The sequence below is a fragment of the Palaemon carinicauda genome, chromosome 2 (genome assembly GCF_036898095.1).
Source record: "Palaemon carinicauda isolate YSFRI2023 chromosome 2, ASM3689809v2, whole genome shotgun sequence".
Classification (NCBI taxonomy): domain Eukaryota; kingdom Metazoa; phylum Arthropoda; class Malacostraca; order Decapoda; family Palaemonidae; genus Palaemon; species Palaemon carinicauda.
The window spans coordinates 110739338-110756343 of record NC_090726.1 but is presented as its reverse complement, the minus strand read 5'-3'; the positions used below and the strand labels follow the sequence as shown (position 1 = coordinate 110756343).

The window sequence follows — 17006 nt, the reverse complement described above, 5'->3', positions numbered from 1 at the left end:
ATCATTAGATCTTTGGACGCTCTGGTTTTGTTGAGTAGTCTTCTCATTAGACAAAACGGGGATATGTGTACATGACAATGGCAAGATGGCATAGAGGCTGCGAAAAGGTACCGCCATGTTTGCTTATGTAAGCCACTACTGTGGTGCTGTCGCTCATCAACACCACAGAGTGACCTGCCAGCAACTGTTGGAACTGATGAAGAGATAGTTAAGCTGCTCTCATCTCTAGAAGATTTGTGTGTTGGTACCTTTGACTGTGCCCAAAGGCCGGAGATCGAATGGTGCCGCAGGTGAGGCACCCCGGCGTCCCCCCCCCCCTCCCTCTTTTAACGCATCCTTTTAGAGCATCAAATCCGCAGGGGGAACGAGAAGATTCTGACCCCTTCGAAGGGTCTCGACTACCATCCACCAACTCAAATACGTCACTTGATTCTGAGTTATAGGAACTCGGGCGTCCAGTGGATCAGAGTGTTGGTTCCACACAGACTTCAGCTGCCACTGCAAAGATCTTATCCTGAGGTGGCCGTTTGGAATAACATGGATGAGAGAGGTTAGATGGCCTAACAGACTCGACCAACGAGAGGCTGGAAGAACTTCATTACTGAGGAAGGGAGCGGCCACTTTCTTCAGTCTGTGTACTCTTTCGTCTGATGAAAAGACTTTCTCTTAGATGGTGTCTATGATCATACTGAGGTATACCAGTCTTTGTGAAGGTTACAGTAATGACCTCTCATGATTTATCAGAACCCCCAAGTCCTGACAGAACTCGAGAAACATGTCTCGGTGACGAAGAAGGGTCGTCTTTGAGTCTGCTAGGATCAGCCAGTCGTCCAGATATCTGAAAAGACGGATGCCGTTCTTGTGGGCCCAAGATAACACTAGGGAGAATACATTGGTGAATACCTAAGGAGCTGTCACGAGAACGAAGCATAGAACCTTGAATTGGTATGTCTTTTCCTCCTGTACGAATCTTAGATACTTCCTTGAACATGGATGGATTGGGATCTGGAAGCATGCGTCCTTCAAATCCAATGTGCACATTAAGTCCCTTGAACGAACCTTCAAATCCAATGTGCACATTAAGTCCCTTGAACGAATTGCTTGGATGACAGTGTCTACCATCTACATTCTGAACTAAGTCTGTTGAACAAACTTGTTCAAAGGGGAGAGATCGATGACTGGTCTCCTGCATCCAGTCGCCTTTATCACCAGAATAATTCAACAGTAGAAGCCTGGGGACCCTTCCGCGGCATGGTCTAGACTTTCTCCTTTGCGGATCTCTTTGCATAGAAGTTTAGATGCACTGAATCCCGAGTTAGAGTAGCGAGAGATTGAATGAACGGGACATGATACCATAGGGCGATCACTTCGACCGTCCAGGGATCTGCCCTGTGAAGCTGCCACCTCTGCCAGCGGCGCTGTAGGCATCCTCCCACAGGTGGTAGGTGATGCGGAATGCTATTCCTACTGGGAGTGACCACTTAGGCCACCTCCCTTTCCTCCCTTCTTTCTTATGAAGGACTTGGACCCTTTCTGGCCTTTAGATGGAAAGGGCCACTTAGACACCTAAGAAGGTCCAGAGGACCTAGAAATTGACTGGTGAGAAGAGCAAGGTGCTTGCTGAGGCCGTGAAGACTGGGAAGGTCTATCATAGGTCCGCAATGTTAAGGCCCTATGGAGGAGAGAATCATTCGATGATTTCCTCCATCGCTCAGCAGCCCCCTCTACCTCTTCCAAAGAGATATGAACCCTTGATGGTGAATTCCTCAACCATGAGACCTCCACCTTCAGCACCTAGCTATGACGGTATCCCTTGTCTTGAGAATGGCATTCGCCCACAGGTTGACGACGTGGTTCGATAGAAACTCGAGAGTCAGGGTACCTGACAACAGGAAAGACTCCATAGTCTTCCTGGCCGACTCCTTCGAAAGATCGTGGGAGCGAACCATTAAGCCTAAGGATCCTAGCCATAGATCGAGCAACGAAGCAGCCAGCACAGCGTACTTCCTGCCTCTCTCTATGTTCAGGAACTCAACTGCCGGGAGGGAGGCCTTCAGAGAGGAGAGGGTCTGAGTTGGTACACCCTTCGTTAGGGACTCTACCGAAGGGTCGATAGTCATGGTGGAATGTGGAATGTGGTTACCTTTCGATCTCTCAATACTTCCTTTGTAGAACAAAAGGAAATGGAAGGGACCGAGAGGAGGAACCTGCCCTCAAAGAACTAAAAGTTCCAGCTATCTGAGCAATAGCTTTCCTTTTAGTGGCTGTCAAACCCTTGGACCAGGGCAGAGCAGCACTGGACCTGGAGGGCTTCTGGGTCTCGAATATCTCGTTGAGAACCATATCCTTCCCTTCCTGGATGGTGGAACCAAGAGTAGACAGCCTGTTGATGGCCCTTATACAGGCAAGGACCTGCCAAAAGTTATGCTCCGACTCACGTCTCTCCTGTTCGGAGTGATAGTTTGGACTGGCCACCTTTGGAAGATTCTCGTCCTCAGAATGTACGGGGTCCTCCACCTCCAGACTCACATCCAGAGTCTACGTAGGTCAGGGTCAGTAACAGAATCACTGGGAGGAACCGCCACAGGGGACTATCTCTGTACCTCAGCCATTCTAGCTTTCAGTTCCGCAGCATTCTTGGGTTTTGTCTTAGTGTCCTTCAATTCCCTATGCACAGGACGTTCCTCAACGGTCTAAGGAGGGGAACCTGGAAGGTTTTCGAGGGACTTAACAAAGCCTTGGCAGTAGGAGCTGATGGCTCTTCCTCTGGATGAGGTACAGAAACCGGACGTTAGTTCGGAGGCACTACCTCAATTTCTTGAGGGTTGAAGGGATGGATCGTGCTCTCCCTGGCCGAGCCTATGTACCTACTCGTCCTAGGATGGATGATGTCAGCGTGAGGTGTTGTTATGCCTCTCATCCTTCTCCTCTGTTTCTTAGTGATGACCTCCTTTACCTTTACTGGCATAGAGGGTAAGTTGGGCATATAAGAGTCATCATCATCAAGTACGGGGTGTTCGATGTCGAACGGCCGTGGCCCTCTGCACTAAACTTCTCCATTCATTCCGGTCTTGAGCCTTCCTTTCCAACTCCACCATCGTTAGCCCGCACATCTCCTTGATATTGTCACTCAATCTAGTTTTAGGCCTTCCTCTCGGTCTTGTACCATAGACTGATCCAATTAGTAGCGTTCTTTCCAGAGTATTGTGTTTCCGAACCTGGTGTCCAATAAAAGTTAGTTTTCTTTCATCCAAAATGTCAAGTAATCTTTTTTCGATATTGATCTTTTGTAGAACTTCCACGTTAGTCTTTTTCTCAATCCAGCTTATCCTAAGGACTCTTCTGTAACACCATAGTTCAAAACTTTCTAATCTTTTCCGATCTGTAGCTTTTAAAACCCAACATTCTGAGCCGTATGATGCGATGGGGAAAACAAGTGATTTGAGAAGCCGCTTCTTTGTGTTTAGAGTGATATGTCTGTCTTTCCACACATTGCTTAGTGCGATGGTTGCATTCTTTGCAATACCAATTCTTCTTTTGATCTCTTGGGAGTCGTCTCCATTATTGGTGAAAGTTGCTCCGAGGTAAGTAAATTCAGTGACATTATCTAGGGCAACTCCGTCTAGTAGGATTTCTTGATCAGACGGGGCTTTTTGACACTTCATGGCCTTTGTTTTCTTAGCATTTAGGTACAGTCCCACTTTTTCACTCTCAGCTTTTACTTTTGATACTAATGTTTGGAGGTCCTCCATACTTCCAGCGATTAAAACCACATCGTCAGCATATCTGAGATTAGTGATCTTTTGTCCTCCAACAGTTATGCCTCCTTCGTAGTCTGCAAGCGCATTTCTCATTATGGTTTCCGAGTAGATGTTAAAGAGGTGGGGAGAAACAATGCATCCTTGTCTGACACCTTGTCCGATGTTAAACCAATCCGTTAGGCCATAAGATGTTCGCACTGCTGCTTTCTGTTGATTGTACAGTGCTTTCAGAAGTGAGATGACATGAGGTGGAAAACCCATAGAGTACATGTCGTTCCATAAGATGTCATGTGCAACTGTATCAAAGGCTTTAGTGTAGTCAATAAAACAAAGGAATACGTCGATTCCTCGTTCTCTGTTTATTTCAAGGATCATCTTGAGATTCATGATTTTGTCTCTGGTGCCTTTCCCAGGACGGAATCCTGCTTGTTTGTCAGCGATTTCTTCGTTCAGTTTGTTTGCCATTCTCTTAGCCATGATTTTCAAAAGAATTTTGCTACTGTGACTAATGAGGGAGATTGTCCTATTATTGCTGCATTTGAGGGTGTCACCTTTCTTAGGGATGGGGACAAAGACTGACTCCCCCCAATCGTCTGGCCATTTGTTTTCGATCCAGATTTTTTCGCAGAGCCTGTGGTAGAATATCTCGACGTTCTCACCTCCATTCTTTATCATTTCGGCTGTGACCTGATCGTTTCCTGGACTCTTTCCAAGTTTGAGTCAGATGGAATATTACCTTCAGCACGCGATCGGGCAGGAGGTAATCTATGCAATTTGTCTGCCGTCGACTTCCTTCTAGGGTCCTGACTCCCAACTGACGAACTCGACGAGGGTTCCAGGAGGATCCTATGGGTTGCCTTGAAAGGAACAGTCGGAGGTTGTGACTGTGGAGGAGCCACGTTCAGAGTCTTCAGGAGGTTGGAGATGAACATATTCACCCATGGAGGAAGCTCTGAACCTCTAGGTAAACCCTGAAATTCCCTAGGAGAGTATCCTTTGGGTGGAACTCTAGAAGGAACTCCAGTCGACGGAGGTGGTAACTTCTGAGGCTGAGGAACGCGTTCCTTCGGGCGCGAAGGAAGGTCTGGACTAATAGGCACATTCGCGAACCTATTAGGAGGCTACTTGAACCCCTCTGGAAAGGGTGTCGGTCTTCTGCTGGAGGTGGAAGACGCAGAGGGTCGAGACGAAGGTGTTGGTACATCTGCTTGTAAATTGCTCACGTAAACTGACTATTTGCTTGTGAAATCGCGAGATTCACGTGCAAAATCGTGAGATTAACAAACAAAATTGCGAGTTTCACGTGTCAACGGACACAATTCACGAGCAGAAGTGCTCGCAACCGGAGCGCTAGGAGCCACACAGGAAGAGGAAGGTCTAACGCCTTCCTGCTGCCCCAGAGAAGCACCTACGTCCGACGAAGTCGGTAGAGGAGGCCTCTGAGTAGGGACTAACTCTAGACGGAGAACTGTCACAGCGGGACGCATTTCCAAGCATCAGGTAGGCGAACGCTTTGCTAAAACTCCCCAGGTGGTGAAAGGCACCGGAGGTTTAGCTGGACACCTGTTTGAAGAATGGTCCTTCTCATCATCAAGTCCGGTCAGAGGTAATTTGGAAGGTCTGGTTGAGGGGCTATATACTGATGGACTGCGCGTACGCTTACCTCTACATCTGGACAAGGAACATCTAGACCTTGATCGAGAACGCGCAATTAGTAATCGGGAACGAGATGTTCGTAAACGGGTGCGTCTAGCTCTCGTTCGAGAACGGCGCAAGTATACGTCCTTTAGAACCAGGGTGCACATGAGGGTCTGTGGTCTTACCACTTGTCTGACCATGTCTGCCGTCTCTATGGTGAACAAGTTTGTTTGACAAAGTTGCTTAGAGCTTGGAGGTCGATGACGGGACTCCAGATGCCTTTTTCACAAGAAAGGGTCGACTGAAGAAGCATGGGGAGTTGTCGAGAACCTCTTGGAGAGCGACCTTCTCCAACATGGTCTGGACTTTGGCCCGAAGGGCCAGCTCCTTTGCGGACCTCTTTGCATAGGAGCTCATTGACATTGGGGTCTTAGCCAGCAGAGGGAGATATTGAGTGAATGATACACGATACCCTGAATGAATCATGGAGACTGTCCAGGGTTCGGCCTAGAGCTGCATACACTTCTTCCAGAAGTGATGCACGCATCCCCTACTGGTGGACAAGTGGGGGGATCGCCTATCCTAGCGTTTGCGACGTCGGCCTCGGTTGTTTGTTACTACAGTCCTGTTTGTTGTTCTCGAGGAGGCAAGATGTGGATTGCTTGAGCCCCTCAGCAGGATGTGTACTTCTCGATGAGAACCTCGGCAGGTTTTCACAGTCCTTAGACTCTTTCCACGTGGAGAAGGTCTCTAGAAGAGAAGGTTTAGATATTACAACCTCCTGTTGGTCACCAGTAGGAGGAAGGATAGATTTCTCCACGGGATTCCAGACTACTCTGGGATCTTGGGACTTCCTCGATGAGCGAAGGCTGGAAATAGTCAGATAAGGACTCTTCCCTGCGAGAGAACTGTCTGAACTAGGAGGGCTAGGAGAAGTGGGCATGGCGACACTTGACTTCCCCTTGGATGCCCTGATGGGGGTGATGCCGTTACTTAGAACGGCACAGTTCTGGCGAACGTTGACGAAGGTCAAGGGCTGGTTTTGGAGGACGCTGTGCAGTCAGAGAGTGCTCACGAGTAGTAACCTGTAAACGAGATACTGATGGAGACTGCCATTCACGTGATAAGGAACGACGAGCAGTGAGGGGCTGGTGTCATTTGCCTTTTGGAGAACAGTGAGTAGCTGGTGAACAATAAACAGAGGGTGACTGGCGTACAGTTGAAGACTGCTGGTGGACTGTCGAGCAGCGAACTGTTGGCAATCGGCAGGATGGGGATCAGCGAGCCAAAGATGAGCAATGAACCGTAGGCGAGTGGCGTACCACTATCCATAGGCGAGCTGTGAACAGCTAACCGTTAGCGAGCGGCAAATGGCTAACGGGTGGCGAACAGCAAACACAGGGCGACTGTCTAGCAGTCGAAAGTTCTCTGGCCAGTTAGCGAGCGGCGAGCTGCCGTCGATCGGCAAGTCGTTGATCAAAGAGCCGAAGGTGAATGTCAAACTGCTAGAGAAGAGAGCGAACGGTGAATCGCTGCATGTCGATGGGTCAGCGAAGGATGAGTGACCGGGTAGTAGGAACCAGCTGGATTGTCACGAATCGGAGTTCGTTGGCGAGCAGGTGGCGAGGGAGTTGGTCAGACGAGCACCGCGAGGCTGGCGAACGACGAGGCCAAAGAGAGTCCAAGGTCATAGGCAAAGAGTGATCAGCAAGATGACTATTGGCAATCGGCGATTGGTGATTGGCGAGCTGGAGAACAACGATCAGCGAAAGGACGAGCAGGCAATCTTTGATCAGCGATCGTCGAGCTTCCAAGGTGGGCTGACGATTGACGAGTTGGTGATCGGCATACTGATGATCGGAGAGCTGCAAAATAGGCGAGCTCTGAGGAACAACAGAATGGTTCGACGATGGGCGAGTTGGCAATCAGTGAGTTGGCAATCAGCGAGCTAGCGATCGGCTATCGAAGAGCTAGTAATCGGCAATCAGCGAGCTAGCGATCGGCTATCAAAGAGCTAGTAATCGGCGATCAGCGAGCTGGCGATCAGCGAGCTGGCGATCGGAGAGCTAGCAATGGGCGCTCTCGATCGGAGATAGGCAGGCTGACAAGCTGGCAATTGGCAATCTACTTATTGACGATCGGCGAGCTAGAGATCTAAGACGATGCTTGAAAAGCTGGCGATTGACCAATCGGATGAGCTGAGGAACAGCAGTATAGTTTGATGATCAGAGATTGGAGATTGATGAGCTAACAATCGGTGATTGGCGAGCTGGCGATGAGCAATTCTCCCTGCAGGCAGGAAGGTTGCCAGCCAGAGATGATGAAGGGAAATTCTCCCTCGACAGGGGAAACAGCCCAACACATGGGGAGGAAAACTCTCCCTCGGAAGGGAAAGTAGTCCAACACCTGGAGCAAGACCTCTGAGCAGCGCTCTTTGCTTTCCTTCAACAAGCATTATTCAAGATGAAAAGTCTACAATGAGCGCTACCTCAGAAAACGTAGCCGGAGCTAGTTCCTCATGTCAGCGTGCTGACATGAGAAAAACATGTCAGTGCAGGAGAACAGGAAAGTGATGGCGCAGAGACAGCACAGTCCACAGGAACTAACAGCACTGCTCTTCTACGTCGGCTATCTTAGCTGAAGGAAGAAGTACGGAATCGCTAACTGAGATTAAACGAAAAACAAATTATGAGAAAAACTCCCTCGGGAGGAGTAACTAATCCTCAGATGGGAAAGAGTCCCCCAAAGAGACCAGACACAAATTAAGGACTGCGCACTCCCTTTGCCAGCCAACACCGACGGGAGAAGGAGAGCAGCAGCGTTAAAACTGTAACAAACAAAGCAGTTATTAATACAACTTAATTAATGAAGAAAACCATTCAGAAGCCGCAAACGGGAAAGATGTTCCCCCGCAGAAGAACTGCCCACGTAACTAGGGAGATCGGCGAGAAACAGCAAGACCGAAGAAAGCTCTGTGAAGGCCATGGGCAGTTTCCTCCAAGGACACGTGGGGGGGGGGGAGGGACAACATAATCATCCACATGGAGTAGTAGTATCTAACGAAGCCGAAGCCCTTGCGGCTGAGGCTGTGTCACTCTGAAGGATACCTGCCCGGAAAAGATCGTATGAGAAGGTTTTCTGTCCTTAAGAACCTGCCACACTACGTTGACAAACAGCAGCAAGCACTGTAAAGGAAGCTTAAAATATATTTACAAATATTAAGAATGATATGAAAACAAAGATAAAAAGTCAAAGATTATTAACGGCAGTCCAAAAAATGAGGAGGAAGAACGATAAGAACAATTCTGCCTCCAAGACAAAGGTAAAGTGAAGTACAGTCACAGGTGTCTGAGTGAGAGGGGTAGTTACTAACCCGGGTCCCCTTAACTAGCGGGATGGGTGGTTAACCGTCGCTAATTTCTAATGGCTCGTTCTTTCAGCTCTGCCGAAAGTAATACTCCTATAAATAGCGTAGGTTTGTAATCCAGTTATGGAACAACTAATAATTGGTCAATATTAATATTCATTTTCCTTTCAATGAAACTTTGCATTTCTACTTTGATAAAATTGTAGTAATCACACTTATTTCAATTCACACTTTCAAACTATAAAATGTTGACTCACCTAGAAAATGTCCCAAGCCTAAACCAAGAACACATGCCAAGGTGAGAGCTACAACTACATTAAGGCGACTGTTGAGATCTTCTGCTGGAGTGTGTCTATACTGAGTGTCAGGTCTGAAATAAAAAAAAAAAAATAAATAAAAATGTCATCACAAAAAAAAAAAAATTTCATCTATAGAATGAAAATCAAGATTTACTTGTAAATGTTTCACAAATAACATTGGTTAATATCAAACTTCTATGTAAGTGTATTTTGAATCACTGAAAGAGCACCAAATGAATAAGAGTTCATAAGCAACTCTGACTATTTTTTCATGCTAATCCTGAGTAACGAAATAAATATTAAACTTTACGGAAAACAGTAAACACCAGAACTCTCATCAAACACAAGACCTAGTTGACTGCAACAATATAACTTTTGACCAATTCTTCCAGGCAGAGAATTTCAGTTAAGATACAAGTTTGCATGCCATGGGGACCAAAACTTTATACACCTCATCCATCTTAAAAATCACAAAATTTTAAAAGCAATTTGTATTTTTCCTAACTATACAAACACGAGTACTTTAATAGAAGTATGATTTCAGCTTGGATGGAATTGGGCTGTTAATATTTTAACAAGGTGTATCAGAAGTTATTCAAGTTTGTATAATGTAGTCATGGAAAAGATAATTTTTCGTAAAATTTGTTATTTGTTCCTACAGGAATACAAACCCTCATCCTATAGTAAGACTCATCATTAGGCTGTCAAGGCTCTCGGAATGTAAAAGATGCAGCGTGTTGACTTCTGATACCTTCATAATTGAGATAAGTATTTCAGAGGTTAGGCTAGGTTTCTGTCTATGGACGCATAGTCAAAAAAGTTTCTCAGATCCTTGTAAGATATATTATCAATGTTGGGCCAATATAAAGTACAGATAGTTGTTGACTTACGAGCAATATAGGGCCCAAGAGATCTAGATATATGCTGAACTTAAAAATTGAAATTTCCGTAGATTTATCATGCTGTGTCATGATACTGTAATCGTCTTCATATTTATTGAATATTTTCTTACTGTATATAATAATCAAATTTTCTTGGTTCATAGGGTATTACAGATTACCAAACAATTCTTCTTCACTCAAGGGGTTACTGCACTGATTGTTCAGTGGCCACTTTCCTCTTGGTAAGGGTGGAAGAGACTCTTCAGCTATGGTAAGCAGCTCATCTAGGTGAAGGGCACTCAAAAATCAAACCATTGTTCCCTAGTCTTGGGTAGTGCCATAGACTCAGTACCATGGTCTTCCACTGTCTTGGGTTAGAGTTCTCTAGCTTGAGGGTCCACTCGAGCACACTATTCTATCTAATTTTTCTTCCTCTTGTTTTGTTAAAGCTTTTATAGTGTATATAGGAGATATTTATTTTAATGTTGATACTCTTCTTGAAATATTCTGTTTTCCTTTGTTCCTTTCCTCACTGGGTTATTTTCCCTATTGGAGTCTCTGGGATTATAGCATCTTGCTTTTCCAACTAAGGTTGTAGCTTAGCTAGTAATAATAATAATAATAATAATAATAATAATAATAATAATAATAATAATAATAATAACAATAATAAGAGTAACAACAATAATAATAATAATAATAATAATAATAATAATGTGCTTTATCAGAGCATTTTTGTATTCTATTTTTCAATTTCGGAAGCATTTTAACAATCATCAATTATATCAAGTTCCCGCTTCTGTGTCAAGAGAATGCGCACATACAAATAACTTATTTCAAATATCTTCATAATGATTATTACTCATGCACCAATATGTTATAGGTTATCATAGTTTTCATACTGTTCGTTTATAGCCATTATTATTAGTTATAATATGAAAATCATTCATTCACTCACTCAACTCATCTAATTTACCCAACAAAAGTATCTTATTTTTATAATGTAAAAGAAAATATTTGCTCTATTATCAATATTGGAGAAGTGAGTTGAGCCGCTAGTGTGTAGACGTGTTTTACGCGGAGCTCCATTCAACACTCGCCCTAAGTCGTGTTTTAGCTTTTAGTTTCTCGCTTAGAATATCATTGAAAGGATATTAGTTAATCTCATGGAGAAGCCCTGAGTCGTGTTTTAGCTTTTAGTTTCTTGCTTTGAATATCATTGAAAAGATATTAGTTAATCTCATGGAGAAACCTAAATGATAAGAAACAGTACACTAAGTCTGTCCCCAACTATTTCTGCCTCATGTGAAAACACAGATGGAGACCAGAAAAAATGGATAGGAAGTGAATGCAATAGATTCTACCATAAGAAATGAGTGTATATAGTGACAGGCATCATTGATAATTGATAGAAGAACCTCCATTGGTTATGCCCAAACTGAGTAGGTGAAGCCAGACAAGCCAATTTATATACAGTATATCAAAATTGAAGGAAGAGGTGAATATGAGAGAAGAGGCCCTGAACTAACAAGATGCAAAAATATCTGACTTGGAAAACAAACTTGCGGACCTTAGCGCACACGCAGCAAATTTCACACAGACTACTGACATCGCTGAGAAAGTTTTATTCTTGTTATGAATCTGAAATCAATAAAGGCAACATTTCAAACGCTGATGGACCCAAAACCGGAGAACACGACATTTGCTGACAAAGTTAAGGAAAAAAAATCTGTAGGTAATTAAATCAACAAATACAACTAAAATTACTGAAAGAAAACGCGAGGTTGACCAGGCACTTGAAGACATTCCTATACTTAATACGAGGTCAACTATGAGTGGAAATGTTGTAAACTTTGCAAACAAAATTATCAGAGAAGAGGCTCCAAACAAAATTAAGACATTGCTTGCTGACAATGAAATGAGAAAAATCGGAAAACTAAAACCAAAAATAATGATATGCAATGTGTACAATGATGATGATGTAGTAAATGCTGTGATTTAAAGAAATCACTGCCTGGACTAAATAAAAAATATAGAAGAGAAGATAAGTGTAGTCCTGAAGAAAAATGCTTCGGGTGGGACCACCCACTCTGTGCTGAAATGTGATCCTGAAGTTCAGAGGGCTATTCATGATAATGGGGACAATGTTTCGTTACGAAAGGGTACTCGTAACATACGTGATAGGTACATGATCACCTGCTACCACTGCTAGAGGTATGGACATCTTGAAAAAAATTGCAAGTCTAAGAATGATGATAAAGACTGCAGGAAATGTTCATGAAAGCATTCCACCAAGGAGTGTAATTCGCAAGTGTCAAAGTGCATCAACTGCACAAAGTTAAACAAACCAAATGACCACATAGTAAATTCAAGAGACTGCAAAGCTTATGACTTGGAATTGAAAAGACTTGCAGAAAATACTGATCATGGTTACTAAGGATGTCTTAAACTGTGGCTATGTAAATATACAATCTGTAGGTAATAAAACTATTCAAATTTGAGAATTGATAAGCAAGAAATATTTGGACATACTAGCATTATCTAAAACATGGGTAAATAACTTGGACAAGGCAAAGATCACTGAAATGACGCCCCCCACATACACCTTCTTTCACTTAACGAGGGAGGTAGGTCTGTTGGGGGTGTCGGACTCTTTATTCATAAAAGTTACTCAAATCTCAAAATTCTAAAAAGAACTAGTGTAACAAGCTTTGAATATATAAAAATAAAACTTTACACAAAAAAATAGAAAAATATCCTTTGTAACAGTTTACAAACTGCCGAGAACAAACACTAGAATCTTTTTTGAAGAATTCAATGCTCTCATTGAGATGATTATCATGGAGAAAAACGTATTAGTTATCTGTGGAGACTTCTATTTTTGGATGGAGGACGCATCAAATCCTGACATTTTGGCATTTAGTGAGTTATTAGAATCATATCGACTACTGAATAATGTCGACTGTACAACTACTTTCACCGGGCATACGTTGGACCTAGTTTTAAGTGATGACATGAATAATATTGCATCTGATATAAAAGTTGAAGAGAAATGTACTATCTCCCCAGTGCACAAACTTATTATGTTTCATCTACCTCTACAAAAACATGCATCAGTAAAGAAATAAACTTTAGACATAACAAAAAATTTTTCTCATACTGTATTTATTGAAGAAGTTAAAGAAAATAAATGATGCTATCAACATTCCCTCTGATCATGATGACCAACGTCTGTTGGGAGCTAAGTGTGTTAACTGTCTTACGACTACTTATAATAAAGTGAGTAAAAGTGAATATGATACCATGTGCCCACCGATGGAAAAGACTGTAACTGTAAAAGACTAATCTCCTTGTTTTGATGGAGAGACTTTGGTGAAAAGAGGGAAAAAAGACGTAAAGAAAGTGGAATTGGTTAAAAACTGAAAAACTTGGGTAGAGTACAAAACTGCTACGTATCAATATAACTACCTAATAAGATGGGAAAAAAGTTATTATAAGAGAAAGATCCTCGAAGCAGCAAAAGACGTAAATAAGTTATATCGTCTCCTAAATGGTATAATGAGAAATGTAAAAGAAAAGAAGCTACCTGATGGATACAGTGACCAGGAACTAGCAAATAAATTTCTAGTATTCTTTAAAAACAAAATTGAAAATATAACCAGGTCATTTGTAAATACTCAACATCAGATTAAGGATACAACAGGAACACAGACAAAATTAATAAGGTTTAACAACATAACACAAGATGACATCACCAGGATTATCAAGAGAGCAAAGAAAACAAACTGTGCGATCGATCCTTTGCCAATATCTGAAGTAATTGGAGAGAAACTTTTTTAGTCTAGCCAAAATAATAGTGAGAATAGCAAATGCAAGCATTGAAGAATGTAAGTTTCCTAAATCTGAGAAAATGGCTATAGTCGCACCAATTCTGAAAAAAATGCTCTGGACTACCAGGAATTAAGATCTTATAAACCTATATCAAATCTATCCTTTGCTTCAAAAGTGCTTGAATACATAATTTTTAAACAACTAGTCAGCCACTTAGAAGTAATAGAAGCTTTGCCTGACAACCAATCTGCTTACAGAAAACTATACTCCACGGAGACCGCCATCTGCTCTGTTGTAAATAATTTGCTGAAAATGGATGAAAATAAATGTGGTATTTTAATATTACTCTACCTCAGTGCTGCTTTTGATACAGTTGTGTATGAACTGCTACTAAATGATCTACAGTTCATTGCCATTGAAGATCAAGCTTTCGAATACCTAAAAGACTACTTGATTGGTAGAAATTACCGTGTACAAATTGGAAACTCTTATCATATGAACCCTTAAACAGAGGGGTACCCTAGGGGAGAATACTTGGCCCAATCTTATTCTGCATCTATACTATTGGTCTATCGAAAATACTAAAAAGGCATGGTGTGGAGTTCAAACTATTTGCGGATGACACAATTTTACTTCTCCATAAATGATATAGACGACACTACTGAAACTCTAAACCGAATCCTTGATAATGTTAGAGAATGGATGACAAACACCTAAAATTAAATGAGACCAAAACTGAGTTCATGGTGGTGGGTAAGAGAAACAGCGTGAGAAGCTTGGGTGATATTCAAATGAACATAAATAGACTCGGTGCCGATATCTAGTAAAGTTCGAGATCTAGGTGTATTTCTTGACAGTAACCTGTCTCTATATGCCCAAATAAATAATGTAGTAAAAACTGCTGGTTATCATCTAAGAAATATTGCATTTATAAAAAAGTACCTGGATGAAAATTCAGTAAAAAAAACTTGTGATAAACTGTGTTATTACCAAGATTGACTACTGCAACTCCAGCTATTACAATATACCAAAAGTTGAACTTGAGAAATTACAAAACATAATAAACAAAGGAGCAAGACTGATAAAAGGTGTCCTACCTAGAGAAAGGATCACCCCTATACTAATTGATTTACACTGGCTACCAATAAAAGCGAGAATTTAATTTGAAATACGTACAATAACCCACCAAGTTATCAGAACCGGTTGTCCAAAATACTTAAAGAGGACTGCTACATATTGTGCAGTCAACAAATCGTGTCAACACGAGAATAGTTACAGATGGTTACAAACTATTGGAACCTAGATATATATCTACTGTTGGCTCCAGTGTCTTTAAATATGCGGCCCAGAGACAATATAATAAGCTCCCACGAGTCATCTGAATGATTGAAGACATTTCAGACATCTTCAAAGAACACGCCACCACACAAGGGATACCAGGAGAAGTCAGGAGGGGGACGAGTCGCGAAGGGTGTCGGGAGACGAGACCGAGGCCGATGACCAATGGGACAGCAGTCAAGTCCATGACACCCCCCACCCCTCCCTTTGGGAGGACCCACTCTTAACTCGACATAGGAACGGATGAGCATCTTTCTTCGCTCTCCAACTCCCATCGTAGCATTTTCTTCAATTACCAACCTCCATCAGAGCAACATCATTCATCTTCGCTCTTCACCCTTCAGGGAGGCAGGACCTGTGACACGTTCTCCACAAGGGAGAAAACAGAGTCCTTTTTATCAAGCCTTCCATCTCCTTCCCTTATCACATCCCAACGTTTCCTTTATCCTAACAAAAGTTCCTACCCAGTGAACCTTTTTTTATCCCATTTCTTATATCCCAACCAAGTGTGCGTTTGCTCCTAACCTTAATTAATTCACCTTGTGACAGTGTTGATTCCCACGTGATAGTGTTTAAATTCCTAAGCTTTGCACTTTCATTTTATTTGCTTAAAGGTTTTAACCACACGACTTTGTGTTCCCAGCCTGTAGAAGTAAGTAATCGGTTAATAATTTATTTCCCTTTCCAGGGAATGAGATTGCTGTGCTGAAACCATCCACGGCCTACCCAACTCCACGTGAGCACGTTGTGACAATCCAACTCCCCGTGAAGCACCTCGTGGCTTACTTAGAATATACTGTAGCTATCTGTTGTGCTCCCTTTTTTCAATTAATTTTTATTCAAATATTATAGTAAATATAACTTATTGTTGGTATTCCTTGTCTTATTGCCAACTGGTGACCTTACCATTGTTTTTTGTTGTTGCCCTGAGTTCCTTAAGCAAGGCCGGACTCACAAGCACGGGCGTAACACTAGCCATATATCATAATGATCTCCATACTTTTTTCCTAGCCAAGAGGGCATGTAGAGAACACATACTAGCTGCTACTATGATCAGGCATGAATCTAGAAAACTGATCGACTCCAATATCTGGGGGAAAGATCTCTTCCCCAAGGAACTGGTTAAGGAAGTCATGGACAAAGCAGCTTAGGAGAATATGAGCCTTGTAGACAAGTGGGGTATGTCCTCTAAATGGAAATTTCCCTCAACCCTAGGGCAAGAAGCCTAGATGACACTTTAAGGGAAGGAAATCCTATCCTGTTGTGACAGCCTCGGTTGCCACCATCCCTTAGACTGTATACACGGTTCCCCAGCAGCATGTACCACATTCTCCAGCCTTCAACCCCGTGTATGAGAGAGCCACCACCACGTTCCACCCTGCCAGGACTCAAAAGAAAGGCACCAGTAGCAGGGGAAAGTCTGAAAAGGGCGGTCAATCTAGAGGCCGATTATGTAGAGGCAAGGTAGTTAAAGAGCACGAGGAACTCCCGGTAGGGGCAAGACTTCACCTGTTCAGGGATTAATGGGTTCGGTACCTGGGCTCACAGCATGGTCTCAAATGGCCTACACTAGAAATGGAGACAGAAACCTCCCCAGTTCAAGAGGTTCTTCCAACCTACAACCACAATTTTGAAGGATTATGCACAGGATTTTCTCCGGAAGGGAGTCATCCGTTGCACAAAATCCATGAATTTTCAAGGGTGGCTATTTTGCATGCCCAAGAAAGATTTGAACACTCTTCAAACTATCCTGGACTTGTTCCCACTAAACAAATTCTTTCCAAATGATAAGTTCCAGATGATGACCATCTCGCAAATATAGACCTTACTACCCCAAGGGTCTCACACCGTCTCCATAGATCTTACAGACCCCTATTGACATTTTCCGATA

At 42.8% G+C, this 17006-nt stretch overlaps 1 protein-coding gene across 14 annotated transcripts in view; it reads right to left on the bottom strand.

The window, feature by feature from the left end:
* Nucleotides 1-17006, bottom strand: part of LOC137626304 (uncharacterized) — a 455153-nt gene that overhangs the window by 232360 nt on the left and 205787 nt on the right. For all 14 annotated transcript variants that reach the window (XM_068357415.1, XM_068357417.1, XM_068357404.1 and 11 more), the window contains one exon: nucleotides 9024-9136. In XM_068357415.1, the coding sequence (XP_068213516.1) occupies nucleotides 9024-9136 (113 nt within the window). The remainder of the gene's footprint in view (nucleotides 1-9023; nucleotides 9137-17006) is intronic.